This window comes from Ursus arctos, unplaced genomic scaffold (genome assembly GCF_023065955.2).
Source record: "Ursus arctos isolate Adak ecotype North America unplaced genomic scaffold, UrsArc2.0 scaffold_6, whole genome shotgun sequence".
NCBI lineage: Eukaryota > Metazoa > Chordata > Mammalia > Carnivora > Ursidae > Ursus > Ursus arctos.
In genome coordinates, this window is record NW_026623078.1 from 49909392 (window position 1) to 49924451 (window position 15060).

At 41.7% G+C, this 15060-nt stretch overlaps 1 protein-coding gene across 4 annotated transcripts in view; it reads right to left on the bottom strand.

The window, feature by feature from the left end:
* Nucleotides 1-531: 531 nt before the first annotated feature.
* The window catches only part of NIPAL2 (NIPA like domain containing 2), a 72236-nt gene continuing 57707 nt past the window's right edge, over nt 532-15060 (bottom strand). For 2 of the 4 annotated variants that reach the window (XM_057307934.1, XM_026495665.4), the window contains exons 7-11: nt 11723-11858; nt 9774-9862; nt 5846-5909; nt 4631-4725; nt 532-3275 (exon numbers count right to left, since the gene is read on the bottom strand). In XM_057307934.1, the coding sequence (XP_057163917.1) occupies nt 3163-3275; nt 4631-4725; nt 5846-5909; nt 9774-9862; nt 11723-11858 (497 nt within the window). In that variant the 3' untranslated portion in view covers nt 532-3162. Of the gene's footprint in view, nt 4726-5845; nt 5910-9773; nt 9863-11722; nt 11859-15060 lie in introns of all 4 variants that reach the window. The other 2 variants (XM_057307933.1, XM_057307932.1) reach the window with 1 other exon arrangement.

Here is a 15060-nt window from a genome sequence, read left to right on the forward strand (position 1 = left end):
GTGTGGCCGAGTGTATACAGTCACCATTCCTGGATGAGCTGTGTGCTTGGAAACAAGGAGCATAAAGCGGGTACTTGGCTTCCAGGAATTAGGCTCAGTGTTTCAATCCATCTGAGTCATGTCCACCATTACACCTGCTTCTTTTGAAGCCAAACCTGCACATTATCACCATTACCCTTCAATAGCACTGAAATTGTAATAATCTATGCTATCTGTCCTTGCCCGTTCTTTCCCTGCCACAAAACAGAATTTCCAGGAGCTTGTGGGGGTGGGATGAGGGTGTTGAAAAATACATTCTGAGTCACCGCTTGAGAAGTTTTTATTGTATTTTTTTCCCCAAGCGATTCTGGTAGTGAAAGTATTATGGGTATAGAACAAGCAAACACTTAAACTGAAAGTAGTCAGATGATAAAGTCCTCTGCTTTAACGAGAGGTCGCTAGGACTCATTTCTGAAGCTATTATCAGCTTGGAGTGTGGGATTGGAGAGGCTCTTCCAGTACAGGTAGTGGTGTGCACAAAAGAACCACTGCTTTTATTTTTTTAAAGATTTTATTTATTTACTTGAGAGACAGAGATAACGAGAGAGAGAGCACAAGCAGGGAGGAGAGGGAGAAGCAGGCTCCCCGGTGAGCAGGGAGCCTGACACAGGGCTCGATCTCAGGACCCTGGGATCATGACCGGAACCAAAGGCAGACGCTTAACCGACTGAGCCACCCAGGCTTCCCTGAACCACTGCTTTCAAGAGAAACTTGGGCATTGCTTCCCTCTGTATCTTGTGTAAGCAATAAGATCCTAATATAAATATCAAGACTTGGCTCCACAGTCCCCTAGCAGCCTAGTTTGTCATGAATCATGAAGTGTCACCTTCTCAACTCCTGAATGCGCAAGGAACGAGAAAGAAACTGCATAGCAAGAGCAAAGGAATAATCTAGATCAGGGATTGGCAAACTACAGCCCTAGGGCTGACCACCTGTTTTTGTAAATAAAATTTTACTGGCATGCAGCCATGCTCATTCATTTACATATCGGCTATGTTTGCTTTCATGCTAGAATGACAGAGTTGAGTAGTTGCGACAGGCAACGTTGGCCAACAAACCCAAAAATATTTACTCTCTGCATCTTTACAGGAAAATTTTGCAGACCCCTCGTCTAGACAAATAGTCAAATGAGTCAAGTTGTTGGCTAAAGGTCCCCAATTCACAATGCCAAGAGAAGGGCTGGGTTGGCTTTGGTTGTTGTCATGTACTTTGTAATTTAAAAAATCTTACGAGCCAGTACAACTAAAACTCTTATTCACCTTGCTTTGAAGAAGCAGCATGGAAAGTAAAGTTAGGTCTCAATATATTTTATATGTTGCCTGGACTTCTAAAGCATCGCTGGATAGCTTAAATGTGCATAAGTCAATGTCATTTCTTAAAATTTTTAAAAGATGCGAACGTCGGCAACTACTGAAGTATTGGCATCATGCTTGCGTCTGTACAAAATTCTACGATGCCCAAAACCACGTGTGTAGCTATAAACGTAGTCCTGCTTCCAGGGAGACTCTTTGGTCTAAATATTTGTGCAATCTTTGAAACCAGTTTTGAGAGTCATCAGAAATCTGTAGTTTAAGACACCAGACACATTCTTAGCTGAGCCGTCCAGTGCCAACATGTTGGACCAATTCAGTAAAACATGCCATAAATTATACGACTGCTTTATTTGAATTAGGGGATACTTTCCACAAGAGCAGGCATTCTTACCAGGAGTTCAAAAGCCAGACACGGGCTCTAGGTTATTATTCATACATTGGTGATGGATTCGAATCTTGCCTTTGTGGCCAGGTGTGGCCAGGAGTATAGGTTATGACAAAAAAACAAAGCTAAAAGACCCAAAGCGGTTAAGACCCAAAGCGGTCTCAATAGCTCTGAGTTACACAACCTTTACAAGTGCAAGACACCTGGCTGGAACAACTTTGACATGTCAGAAGTGATTGGAAGCTTTTGAAACGTCATTAAGGACAGGGTTTCTTACTTGACGCTGCTTACAGTGAAGGCTGGCTCCTTTCTTGTCATTTAAATATATTAGATCATAAATAACATAGATGATTATGGACTCTACCTGCAAATGAATCTTAGTAGATAAGTGACTAGTCATAGCAGAAAAGCCATTCCGGGGACAGGAGCACATGGCCTTCCTCTCTAGACTCAGGTTGGGCCACCTGGCTACATCTGCAGATTTAAGTGGCTAAAATCCAATCCTCTACTCATAGCTGTACTCTTGCCTAGAAGAATTTATAAAGCTTGGGATTATGACTTAGGAGAGGAAATGGTGTGCTAGTGAAAATAACATTAAGAATTTAAATACACTTTTTGAGACTTGCTTCAAGAGTTAAAACATATAATAAATCCACTAGATAAGTCGTAAGAACTATACAAATGTCGGCATAGGATATGAAGTTTTCAGTTTCAATTCAAGTGTAATAGGATCATATAGCTGAAGAAAATGTCTGTCATTCTATGTTTTTTGAAAAATTGGTCTTAATTCTTAAATTGTTCCTTTCTTAATCTGAGAAAGTTCACCCACCAAGGTCTACACACCATCACAGAATGCCACTTACAAACTCTCGTTTTAAGTATACACTTAATTTTCAAAGGACAGTTATAATAGGGCTCATTTCAAGAAAAGATGAGTCACCGTTCTAACTTACGACTAGAAAGGTGAGATCCTTATGGGGGAGGCTCATAAAAGATGTCGTAGGAGAAATGAATGCTCCGAAACCTTTGGTACAGGAGTGAGGCTGGGGGTTGAACGTGTCTCTTTAAAGCAAAGCAGCTGGCGCTCGAAGTCGTGTGGGAAAAGCAGACGTGTGTTCTGGAGCCAAATCGTGAGCACGCATTTTTGTGTGACAGTCCTGCTTGGGGAGCCAGGCTCTAATTAAGATCTAGCCGGTTCGATGTTTGCGAGGGGGACGTCCAGGGTGTGGGGTACACTTGAAATTACATTCCGTGAAGACAGGAGACTGTCAGAGCTTAGGAAGGCCCCGGCTGTCTCTGCAGATGGAGTGGGGTCAAGGGCGTGCAATGCTCACGCACGTCAGCACAAACTAGCTGTGGACACAAAGGGAGATTTTTTTAAAGGTGGTATCGAATAACAGGCCAGCAGCCATCCCCCTCGGCAGTTTAGACCTCTTTCTTCTCTCCACTTTGGCTCTTTGTTGAGTCACTTCCATCAGGCAAAGTTCCATAGGATAAGCCATTTGAATCTGGTTGTATTTTGTTCAACATTTGTTTCCCTGTGGAGATAACAATCACAAGAAATCTTTTGCGCTCAGAAAAGAATACGTCTTAATAATAATTTCTCCTCTCTCTAGCCCACATTTTATTCCCTTTTCTTAGTACTGTGTGGTCCACCTCTACACAGAAGAGATCAACGTCAGGAAGAAAGACCCCGGAGCTCCGTGTCCCTTGTGGCGACCACACACCCTCCACGGGAGACAGGCGGGCATGTGCTGGGCCTGGAAGCCGGGCTGGAGGAGCCAAGAGGTGAACATGAAGCGTCCCCCCGTCTCCACAGCTACCCTCCCAGGGTCCTTTCTCCATTTCCGCGTTTGCTCTAATGCACGTGACAACAAAGAAAAGCGGACTTCCACGCGGCTTCTGAAAGCTCCTGCTGACTACGTGTGGGGCTTTGTGAGCTGGAGATATCGAGTTAAATGTTATTTTCCACCCAAGAGCCTGTAACCATACAAATCATTTATAACGCACCCCTTTGCCACGAATGCCAATTCTTGCCTTGAATGCTCTTAGCTGATAAGAGGGCCCAAGAGGGAAAGAGAACACAGAATTCCTTGGGACATACTTTCTCAGTTGTAGGGACGAGGCTTTAATGGTTTTTGCTTCAAAGTCTGGGACCTAACAGAATGGCAGAGGAAGCTGTCAGAACATCGTTACTTCTGTCTGGAAACCGGTAGGTTGCCCCAAATCCCTAGCAAAGCTGGATATATTCGGTGGGCAGGGAGGAGGTGAGGACACAGCCAAGTATTAGCTTTGTTCAGAACATCGCTCCTGTTGTCTCCACGACGACAGTGAGTTATTTCCTAGTGAGAGCAGAGGACTGCAAAGATGGTGCATGTGAAATGGATCGGGATGAAGAAGGCAAGGGGGGAGGGGGAGAAGCTCTCCATGTTCAGGTGACTATGAAGAATGTCCCTTTTGGCTCCACCGTGCACAGGCCACTGCAGTCTTCCCCGGGAACGTTGGTCCTTAGCAGCCTAAGCTCCTGTCCTTAGATTTTCCTTCAAAGGCTCTCTGAGCAGCAGGGGACCCCTGCTATAGCCATCCCCTACTCCTATCCCCACCCTTTTTCAGTTTAAGGAGACACAAAAAAGAAATTTGCAACAACCCCCAAATCAAGAAAACAGGGCCAGTTCTTTTATATCCCCAGGGTTCTGTGCAAAACTGACATTCAAATAAATGGTTATTAACACTGACAGTTAAAACGTCACCTCTGGTTTCATCATTAAATAGACATTTTCTTGAGGATAAGAATTACGTTTTATATTAATTTTAACACTCCAAATAATACCAGCCACTACTAATTTATAAGGATAAAGTTTTCCATCATAAATTAAAGAATATACAGTTTTACCAGGAATATTTCCAAAATCAATGTAAGACTGTGGCAGATGTTCCTTTTCTCGATTTCTTGTGACCAAAAACACACCAAGGAATGATAGAAGACACCTGTAAGAATAATATTAATAAAGAACACAAGAACATTGAAACAACCCATGGTGTTAAATAACAGCTCTATATTCTACACGATGACATAAATTCCATGGGTTTTGTTTTTCCTGTTTCTCATGGTAAGCCTTCTAGAACTTGTCCTAATTGCTGCAGCCAATTATATTTTTCCCCAGAACCAAGACCTGGGCAGCTTCCAATAAATCTCTGCCCCAGGTTTTTACCATCTGGAGGCTAATTCCAGCTCTAAACCCTTTGGGTAGACACTAGGTCTCATTTTCTATCCATGCATGCCCAGACCCATTACTGGCATGCAACACGAGCAAAAATATATATATTCTTTAATTTTCTAAGAAATTTAATTGTCCTTGGCCATAAGAATAGTCATAGTTTCCAGATCCTAGAAGTGTAGGCTTGCCCAAGTATCTTATGAAATTGAATTTTCAAGCTAGATGGTTTTCTACGCTGAAAATAGTCTGGGCTCAAATATGCATAATAATGGTCATGCAGAACACCAGATCAAGGAACCGCGAAGCATTAATGGAGTGCCAGCTGGAACCATCTTATACACTGGTGATATTCTGTCAAAGTTCTGCTCTCTGTTTGCAAAAATGTCAGCAATGATGCCTACCAAATTTCCAGGAAGAGTTAAAGATGGGCACCCAGACATAAGAGAGGGTGTTATTAGGTCCAATCTGATGTTATTAGGTCCAAAGCTAATAATCTGCCCCACACTTACCCTTTTATTCTAGGTGACCCTAGAGGCATCTGTGGTTCCTGAGTGAGTTCTAACTTAGAAATTTCCAAGAGCAAGGTAGGTCTGAGTTAGTACAGAAAGGTCATGGAGTAGCTCTAACAGCTGGTGGTGGATTTATCTAGACCTTGGCTGGAACTGAAAATCCCCGGTTTCAGAACCCTCAGCGAGAGACCCAAATTACCAAGTCGAACACATGGAGTCCCGTGTAGGGTGTTAAATTGAAAACCATGTTTCTTTTAAGAGCTCAGGAAGCTAATGTTTCTTATATTGCCTTCCAATTTTCTATACCTCAAGTATAATGCCAAAAATCCCACATAAAAGTAATAGGATTTCACATTCCTGACTTATGAGACATCTACTCACCCAAAAAAATATATAAACACAGTTAGAAAAGCTGCACCAAGGAACTCCTGATAAAATATGATACCTATAACAGGAATAAAAGACAAACTTAATTTTAGGGTAAGAATATATATACTAGCTACACATTGTTTTTCAAATTATGTTCATGTATTATTTTTTCTTAGTTACCCTTAAAATGCACATTCAGTAGCTTAAGTTTAAAAATATTTGCACGCCACACTTACATTTTCAGTGATTTCAAAAAGAACATAGATTCGCAGAGTTTATATAATGTAAGTATAAAATCAACACAATTGACATAACTTTTGGAAAGAGAAATTTCTTATCCAGTCTAGGATTTGTCCCACTGGAACAGGCAAGAAAACAAAACTCTAGTGACATTTCCCCCCTACACTTTCAGGCTAGGGGTCAGCAAGCCCGACCTGAGAGTCTGGGCGCACTCTGGGGTCCGTGACACGGCCATCCTTCAGCGCAGCGGCTGGCCGCCCAGGCTGGCACTCTTGGCCAGGCGTCGTGCGTGCTTGTGCACTGGAGGACATGGTAGCAACTGCCCTTCTCCCCAGCTCTGTTTCTCACTGCCAACTCCCTCTCCCTTCTCATTCTTCTGGTCTTCGCTTTTGGGAGAAGGAAAACTTGGATGTGTTATTTACTCTGATACACTTGTCTTCCTCCTTGCTGGTCTGGATGATTTCTTCTTAGTCTAAGTTTCCAAAGCCTTCAGAGAGTTATTATTTTTTTTAAAGGTATCTTTAAAGTTTGTATTATGTGGAATTGAGTGTGTGTGTGTGTGTGTGTGTGTGTGTGTGTGTGGTGTGTGTGTGGTGTTAGCCTTGAGAGTCAGCCAACAAGTAGTTACTGAGTCCTCCATGCCAGCCATTGGGTGAGGTGCTGTGGCCACCATGACGGACAAGACAGTCCTATACCCAAGGAGCGCTCTCAGAAGCCCGCCTCCTCACCTAGAGAATAAACTTCATCCAGGAAGAAGCCATGTCCATTCTAATAAATATTTGTCGAGTGGATGAACATTTTGAGAGCATTTTTCCATGTTATTGCATACTTCCTTGTAATCATTTTAATGTTTCTGTGTTATTCTAAGCAGATATACCATACTATTCATTTCTCTAAGGGAATTTTAAGCTGTTTTGAAAATTTTTTGCTTTAGTCAAGTAGCAATAAACTTCTTTGTACATATTTCCTTTTTTTTCCTCAGTATTTTAGGATTTTTCTTGTTATTGCTGCTTAAAGCAGTATTTCTTTTGTAAAGAGTAGAAACATCTTTTTAAAAATGTGTGGGTGGTTCAGTTGGTTAAGCGTCTGCCTTTGGTTCAGGTCATGATCCCAGGGTCCGGGGATGGAGCCCCACGTTGGGCTCCCTGCTCAGTGGGGAGCCTGTTTCTCCCTCTCCCTCTGACCCTCTTCCCTGCTTGTGCTCTCTTTCTCTCTCTGGCAAATAAATAAAATCTTTTAAAAATTTTGTAGTAAAATACAAATAGTCTGAAGTTTACCATCATAACCATTTTTAAGTTTGCAGTTTTTGTGTGAAGTATATTCACACTGTTGAGCAACTAATCGCCAGACCTTTCTCACCTTGCCACACTGGAAGTCTATGGCCATTAAAGGACAACTCCCCGTTTGCCCCTCCTCCAGCCTCTGGCAATTACTACTCTGCTTCCCATTTCTGTAAGTCTGACTACTCCAGATACCTCATCTAGGTGCAATCCCCTAGCATGGGTCTCTTTGTGACCGGCTTACGTCACTCAGCATAACGTCCTCAAGGTTCATCCATGTTGTCACATGGGTCAGAATTTCCTTCCTTTTTAAGGCTGAATAATATTTCATTGCACGACACACCACATTTTCTTTTTCCACTCATCTATCGATGGACATCTGAGTTGCTTCCACCTTTTGGCTATTGTAGATAACGCTGCTATCACCCAGGCGTACGGATATCTGCGTCCCTGCTTTCGATTCTTTCGGTTATGTGCCCCGATGTGGAATTGCTGGATTGTACGGTAATTCTGTGTTTAATGTTTGGAGGAACTGCCAGAGTGTTTTCCATAGTGACTACTCCATTGTACATTCCCACCGACAGTGCACAGAATTCAAATTTTTCCACATCCTCAGCAATACTTGCTAATTTTGTTGTGCTGTTGTTTTGGGCTGGTTGTTTTGTTTTGTTGCGAGTCTACTGGGTATACGGTGGTAACCCCTGGTGGTTTAACTTCGATTTCCCTAATGATCAGTGATGTTGAGCGTCTTCTCCTGTGCTTAGCGGTCATTTGTACATCTTCTTTGGAGAAATGTCTATTCAAGTCCTCTGCCCAGCTTTACATCGGGTTATTTGTTGTTGTTGTTGAGCTGTAGAATCAGAGACTAGACTAGAAACATTTTTCAGGCTCTCGATAAAGACTAGGAAACGAGTTCTAGGAGGGCAGTCCCGTGCTGCCAACGCCACGAGAGCGCCTGTGCTCCTGCAGACTGGCTGGCGTCAGGTATCGCCATAAAAAGAATGAAACAGAAACTTTACTAGTTTCCAGGCAAAATGTGGTATTGAGTTTTAATTTTAAGCTAGACTTTTTGATGGGGGCAAAAAGGGAAAGTTAGTCAAGAAGCTTCACCTCCATTCCATGCTTCAGCAACAGCAGACGAATGAGTGCTCCCAGAAAGTTCCAGCCTCCCTGACTCATCAATTACTTGGTGTGTTGAGTATTGAGATTCCAGCCCTGTCGGTCCTCCTACAAAATGTTCTTTTCAAGGGAACTACATTTTTTACACATCTTTACAACATTAATATTAACCATTAGGCTGTATGTCATGCCTGTAACTCTTTTTGGCCCTATTAATTTTTTTCCTAGTAATTCTAGGGCGCACAAATGTGCAATCTTTTCTTACTTTCTTTTGTCAATAAGCATAAAATGCTAAAAAAAAATCAGATGTCTTGGTATATGGTCTTTCTCTTTAAAAGTTAGGTTCAATTTTGGGAAATAAAAAAATGCATCAATTATTCTTAAAAACTGCCCACTAGCAGTCACATTGTTTGCCATGAAACAAGAAAGATGTGCCAATTAAGGAACATAATCCTTAACTGCTTCCAAAATGCATAAACTTTGCTTTGGGAAATGAACTTCCAATATGAGAAGGTAGTAAATAGATCCAGTAAGCCGGTAAACTACGGCCGCACCAGTATTAAACTTAGGCGTGAAATACCGGAATCTACTGTATTTTAATTTGGATCAAATTTCAAATGTATGCTTTTTTAAGAACACTGTTGTCTCTCTCTCTCTCTCTATATATATATATTTAATTGTCAGTAAATACCAAAGAACTAATAGTAGGAAAATAGAGGCCAGAGCAGCAATGATAGTCATTTCTATTCTCATCTGCCTGGCCTTCCCTGGAACACTGGATTCAGTTTTGGACCCAGTTTTGGACCCCTCTCTCTGAACAAAATAGTGAGGGACAGGGAGGGAAGCGTTAACGGAAATAGGGATGTTTGGTCCAGAGACAACGTAAAAGAGGACCCTTCAGCTGCTTTGATTATCAGAAAGGCTGGCAAGGAGAAGACTCCAGAAAGCAGAACTAAGATGAGAGTCTTGAATTCACAGGGAATTCACTAGAAACTAGTCCAGTATAAGGAAACGCTTTCTAATAATTCGAGCTCCCCAAACAATTAGGGTGATCCGGAACAGGACTGCGCTGTCTCTGGAGACAGAGAGCCCCGGGGAGCTCTCACACAAAGCGGAATACCCCATCCTCGAGGACGTTATGGAGGAAATTCAGTCCCGGGAGGAGGTGAGGACGATGTGTTGTGGGCTACACAGGTCCTTATAACCTAAAGATTCCCTGACTGTGTCATTTACTCTGAGAGAAACTTGCTTTATGGCTGGTGTGGGGTAGGATCACTGAAGGATAGAAAGCCGACGCTCACCTGCGATAACGGCACTGGTCGTGAAGAGCACGTGGTTGACCGGCACCACGATCGTGGTATCGTAGAGTTTCGTGGCTTGATGCAGGAACCTAGAGCAGAAGGCACTTACTGGAGCTCTGGCTTTAAGAGACGCTCAGCAATACGTTAACAATAACATCACGAACCGCATGTCCTTAAGCTACAACTACAAAGGGAGAGGAAGTGCAGTGAAAGGGCATTTCCAATCAGCAGTCAAAGCTTATGTGCAGCTGATGTAGGAGATCAGATGTCAGGTTTTATGGTCTGTTTAAACCAACAACAGTAACAATGAAAAGCAATTAATCATATTCTGAGGCCACAGAAGTTTGAGTCGGAAGCGATTCAAGCTGCTGGACCAGCATCACCCTGGAGCGGACTCACGAGGATTGACCCTAGAATCTGTTAAATATCATATCTGGGGAGTAGGATAGCTATGCACTGACGTGCCACGTGCCAAGAAAGAAGATGCAGAAGTGAAGGAATGTTTAACGTTTCAGAAACCGTGCTCAGTACTCCAGCTGCAGAGCACATGTGGGGGCTCAGCTTCTCACTCCGGCCACCAGCGTGATTCAGGCTCCCGCATCGAAGCCATGCTGCCCTGGCACTGACACCGACTTGACAATTTTTTCCAAAAAATCCTTAGGTCCTACTGTAGCACCATTGAAAAAAAATGTTTTGTGGGTAGAGCCCAGGTGTGCCCGAGGGTGTGTGTGTACACGTGCCCGTGTGCACACACTTATGTATGTATACGTGTGCATCTATGAACAAGCACACCCCCTCGAGCGGTCTCGCTGGGTGGCCAGTCCTACAGTTCTAGTGCGTTCAGTGTAGTTCCGGAGTGGCAGAGGCAGGGACAAGAACCCAGGGGATGGGAATGCAGGGTACCCTCAGTTGTACCTGCCACCGAAATTCATAAAGCTGAGTTGAAAGATAACGACGTTAGTCACTAAACTCCAAAAGATATTCTAGTAGTGCTGATTAACTCAGAAGAAAGGGATGAAACAAAGTAGTGAGGGTCAAGCTTTAGAAACACCCTCATTCTCGTAAGGAAATGACAGATGAAACAATGACCAAACATTGGGTTTCTCCAGTCATTGTCCACATGCCTTGCAACAGGGCCCATGTCCGAGCCGTAATGATTAGACGTGACTGCTGGCATCCATGCAGGGAACCCCTCTCTTCCTGAGTGTAGGCTCTGATTTCCCAGCTGGCACTGGGATGGTGCTTTTGCATAGCCTTTTGGGATAAACAGAAAACTTCCCGGCTGACTAGAGACAGCCTCGCAGGCAAAGGCATAATCACGATGTGAGATGGAGGGGAAGTGACTGGAGCAGATGGAGGTGGGGGCAGAGAAGAACAGAAATTTAAAATGTTCCATGTCACCACTATTAGGCCCCAAGAGAAACATAAAACAATCATTCCGCGATCTCAGGGGTACGAAGAAAATTCTGGCCAAGGATGCAAAGTTCTGGGGAAAGGATTTCCCTCCTGGCCAAACGTCTGGTTTTGTCCATCCCTGGGCAATTAATGAGCATGAGCTAAGGATGAAGGTGAAGGGTTCATGTATTTCCTATATTTAGAATGAAATCCTGGATGTGGACCTGCCCCTTTGATTTATTGCTAATGACAACCTGCGTACGATGGATATTAATTACAAGCAGAAAAGCATCAGGAAAGTATCAAAGTGCACTTAGCTAGATTACGGCCATACTTTAGAACTCACAAGACATGAAGGCAATGCTCAGTAAAAAAACTTATTATTGGACACGAAGGATAAAGCGAGGCATGCTGGCTGAGGATAAGCTGTAGACCCTTCACCCTTAGAAATCAGTTACACCTAATTTTAATTATCAACGGACGCCAATAAAGATTAATGCTCCGAGAAGCCCAGGAATGTTGAAAGACGAGTGAGTATGCAGAAGCTAACTTACTTGACTTGGAAAACACAAGATGCGATCATGATGATAAACATGATATAGAAGATGGGGTAAGTTAGTTGCGTTTTATCCGTCACAGAAAAAGTGATCATGCCGGAGACTGCTTTTACCGAAATAACAGTCAGCGAGGCTGAAAAAGAAAACAGGAAACACAAATAAAATACATCGTTGAGCCAGAATTACAAATAAATATCTCAAGTTCACACAGCAGAGCAGTCGAGAACCCCCGTTGTGCTTCTGGAATGCGGGCTTGTGTGAGGTGGAGGAAGGACGTGGCGTAGGCCAGCCAGTAGCTCTCTTGCTCAAAGCCGTGCTGGACCCTGAATTTGCTTAAATCAGCTGAAGATCTGCTGTGCGACGGGGTGCTTTTTATCTTTGCAGCGAGATGCTTATTTTCCAGCCCTAACCATTGAAAGGATGCCGCAGAGGCTATAATTACTAGGAGATGGGAAAGTAGAAAACAATGAAGGAGGGGAGAAGAAAAGTCAGACAGTCCATGTGACATGAATGGGAAAATAACTATTAAACTATACTGAAAAAATTCAAAGACAACTAGATGAGAAAAGTGGAGCGTGGAAGGCAGCTTACTCTGTGAGTTTACTAAGAGTTATACTGAGTCTCTGTATGAGCCTTTTTGTTCATAAATGTCTAGAACTTTCATGAAAAATATTTTTTTGCCAAAGACGGTAGTAGGAAGCAGGACCAGAGCTGAGTATGCATTTTTCGGAGTCAACCATAAATCTAAGATTTACATAAGCAATGTCTATTCTCTATGCTAAAGAGGAACCTATCCGTAGAACAAATTTTTCATAGGTTCCAAATAGCAATGAAGTGACTTGATAAGGTTATAACATGAAAGCAATGAAGCATTTTCTAGAAACACCATGTCCCCGTAGGAAGAAAATGGTGTTTTCTTTTTGTTTCTGGTCCTTTAATGTTGCATATAATTCCATAACCTAGCTGAAACTTACAGAAAATGAAAAAATAATTTTTACATGAGATCAAATAACTAAAAGTCAAAGGCGATGTGAAGGAGGAACATTCTCTTTGGTGTTGTTGGTCTACCTGGTCATAATATATCTGGGCTTTATCCCTTTAGCTCTTGAATATTTTAGCTTCTAGATACTATATATATATATTATATATTTATATATATTATATATTTAATATAATATATTAATTATATATTTAATTATATAATTATATAATATACATTATTATATATAATATAATATATATTATATAATAATTATATAATATAAATTATAAATATATATATATATAAAATAGCAGCGGATGGCCTCCCATCTCCTTTTCCAAAAACTGAGAATATACCTTAATTTGAAGAGTACCAGGACACACTTCCAAATTAGGCATTTTCTTTCCATTAAAAGTCATAATTAACAGAGGAGAACGGGTGATAAATTCTAAAAACAAACCCCGACCTGAACAAAGAGGCCCTTACAACTGGGCCCCTCTTCATCTTAAAACGTCTTTGACCTCATCATTTTACATGTTCTCTACAGATTATGACAATAGTCATAACTTCGCTAATCTAGGAATTTTAAATATCTGCAGTGATGTGTGTCACTCGATGGTTTAAGTTTGTAAGGTTAGCTCTTGAGGGACCTTGGTTTCCTCCTCAAAATTTTGCTTGAAATTAGAGCACAATGTGGTTATGGTCTTGTGGTCCGAACAGCCAGGTTTCCCAAAGGGATTATTAATGGGAAGAAGTTGAACACACTGTTCTATTAGCCTCACAACCTCCGGACTCCAAAGGCCTTTCAAGGTCATCTAATGCAACTACCATCTGATGTTAAATTATACTTAACCGCAAAACAAAAACAAAACTAGACTTCTTTATTAAACAGCTAAACCAACTATCGGTTTGCTATAGTTAATCACTGTATTTTCAAAGCATGTACAATCATCAGCTGATTAATCACTCTTTAATGTAACTGTGCAAGTTACTTCTAGGCTGGTGACAAGTATTTCCGTTTTATTTTTGGGTGGGAGTGTGGTTAAGGAGGACAGATGAAAATACAAAGTTTAATGCAGCATCATTCTAATGTATATATAAAAATATAAAGTGTTTATGTATCTTCTCTTTTTATATACAGAAGAAAAGGCTAGAAAAAATGCTAGAAGAAACTACATCAAGATACTCTTAGTGGTTATCTCTAGGCACTGGGATTATGAATAATCTTTAAACTCATTTTTTTAAGCTATAAAAGTTGACGTGTTCCTTTAAGAAAATTTGGAAAAATGCAGAAAAGCCTGGAAAAAAAAATCACCTGTAAGCTCAACACTCATCCCCAAATCATTTTTAACACTTGGGAATATGTCTTTGTAGCTATTTTTCTGTCTCTAAGTATGAATATATTGTAACATATGAATCATACAGTATATACTATTTAGGAATCTATTTTCGATTGCCATTAAGTATTTTCTATGCCATTAAATATTCTTCTAAAGCATGATTTCATCAGCTGTGGAGTACGCCATTGCATCAATGTGTACTTTATCCTGGCAATTCCCTATTTTTGTATGTTTAGGTTGCATCCTTTTTTTTTTTTTTTTTTTTGGTATTAAAAATGAGGCTGTGATGAATACTCCTGAACATAGATCTTTGCATACCACTCTGCCAAGTACCCCAGGAAAATCACCTAAAGGGGACTTTGTTAACAGCTGCTGTTTTTCTGAAATGCACTGGCAAGCCGCCCGCTACAGAGAACCAGTCACGCTCCCATAATACTGTGCGGCAGTGCTCGGGTACGTGGATTTTTATATTTTTTCTTGGTGGGTCTTTCTGTTTTAGTTCTCAATAATAGACATTACAGCAGTACCATTTTTACCTGACATAGCTGACCTGAGTTTTAAATCTGGCCTTCTCAGTCCCCCCCTACTTCATCAATTGCTCCTTCCAGAGACTTTCCCAAATTGCCATCAATGCCTCCTTATTAGAGCCATCAATACTTCATTTATTAACTTGGCTTCCCTAATCTGAATACAGAGCAGAGAGAAGGACCTCCTAGCTTTCCCAGCTCCCTGGTCAGCTGAAAGCATTCTGCTGGGAGTCTTAAGACTCTTTTAAAGGGGCACCTGGGTGGCTCAGCTGGGTAAGTGGCTGCCTTCAGCTCAGGTCATGATCCCAGGGTCCTGGGGTCGAGTCTTACATCGGGCTCCCTGCTCAGTGGGGAGCCTGCTTCTCTCTCTGCCTGTTCTGCCTGCTGCACCCCCCCTTGTGCTCTCTCCCTTTCTGACAAATAAATAAATAAATAAAATCTTAAAAAAAAAAAAAAAGACCTTTTAAGAAAGAAGATTGCAGCTAC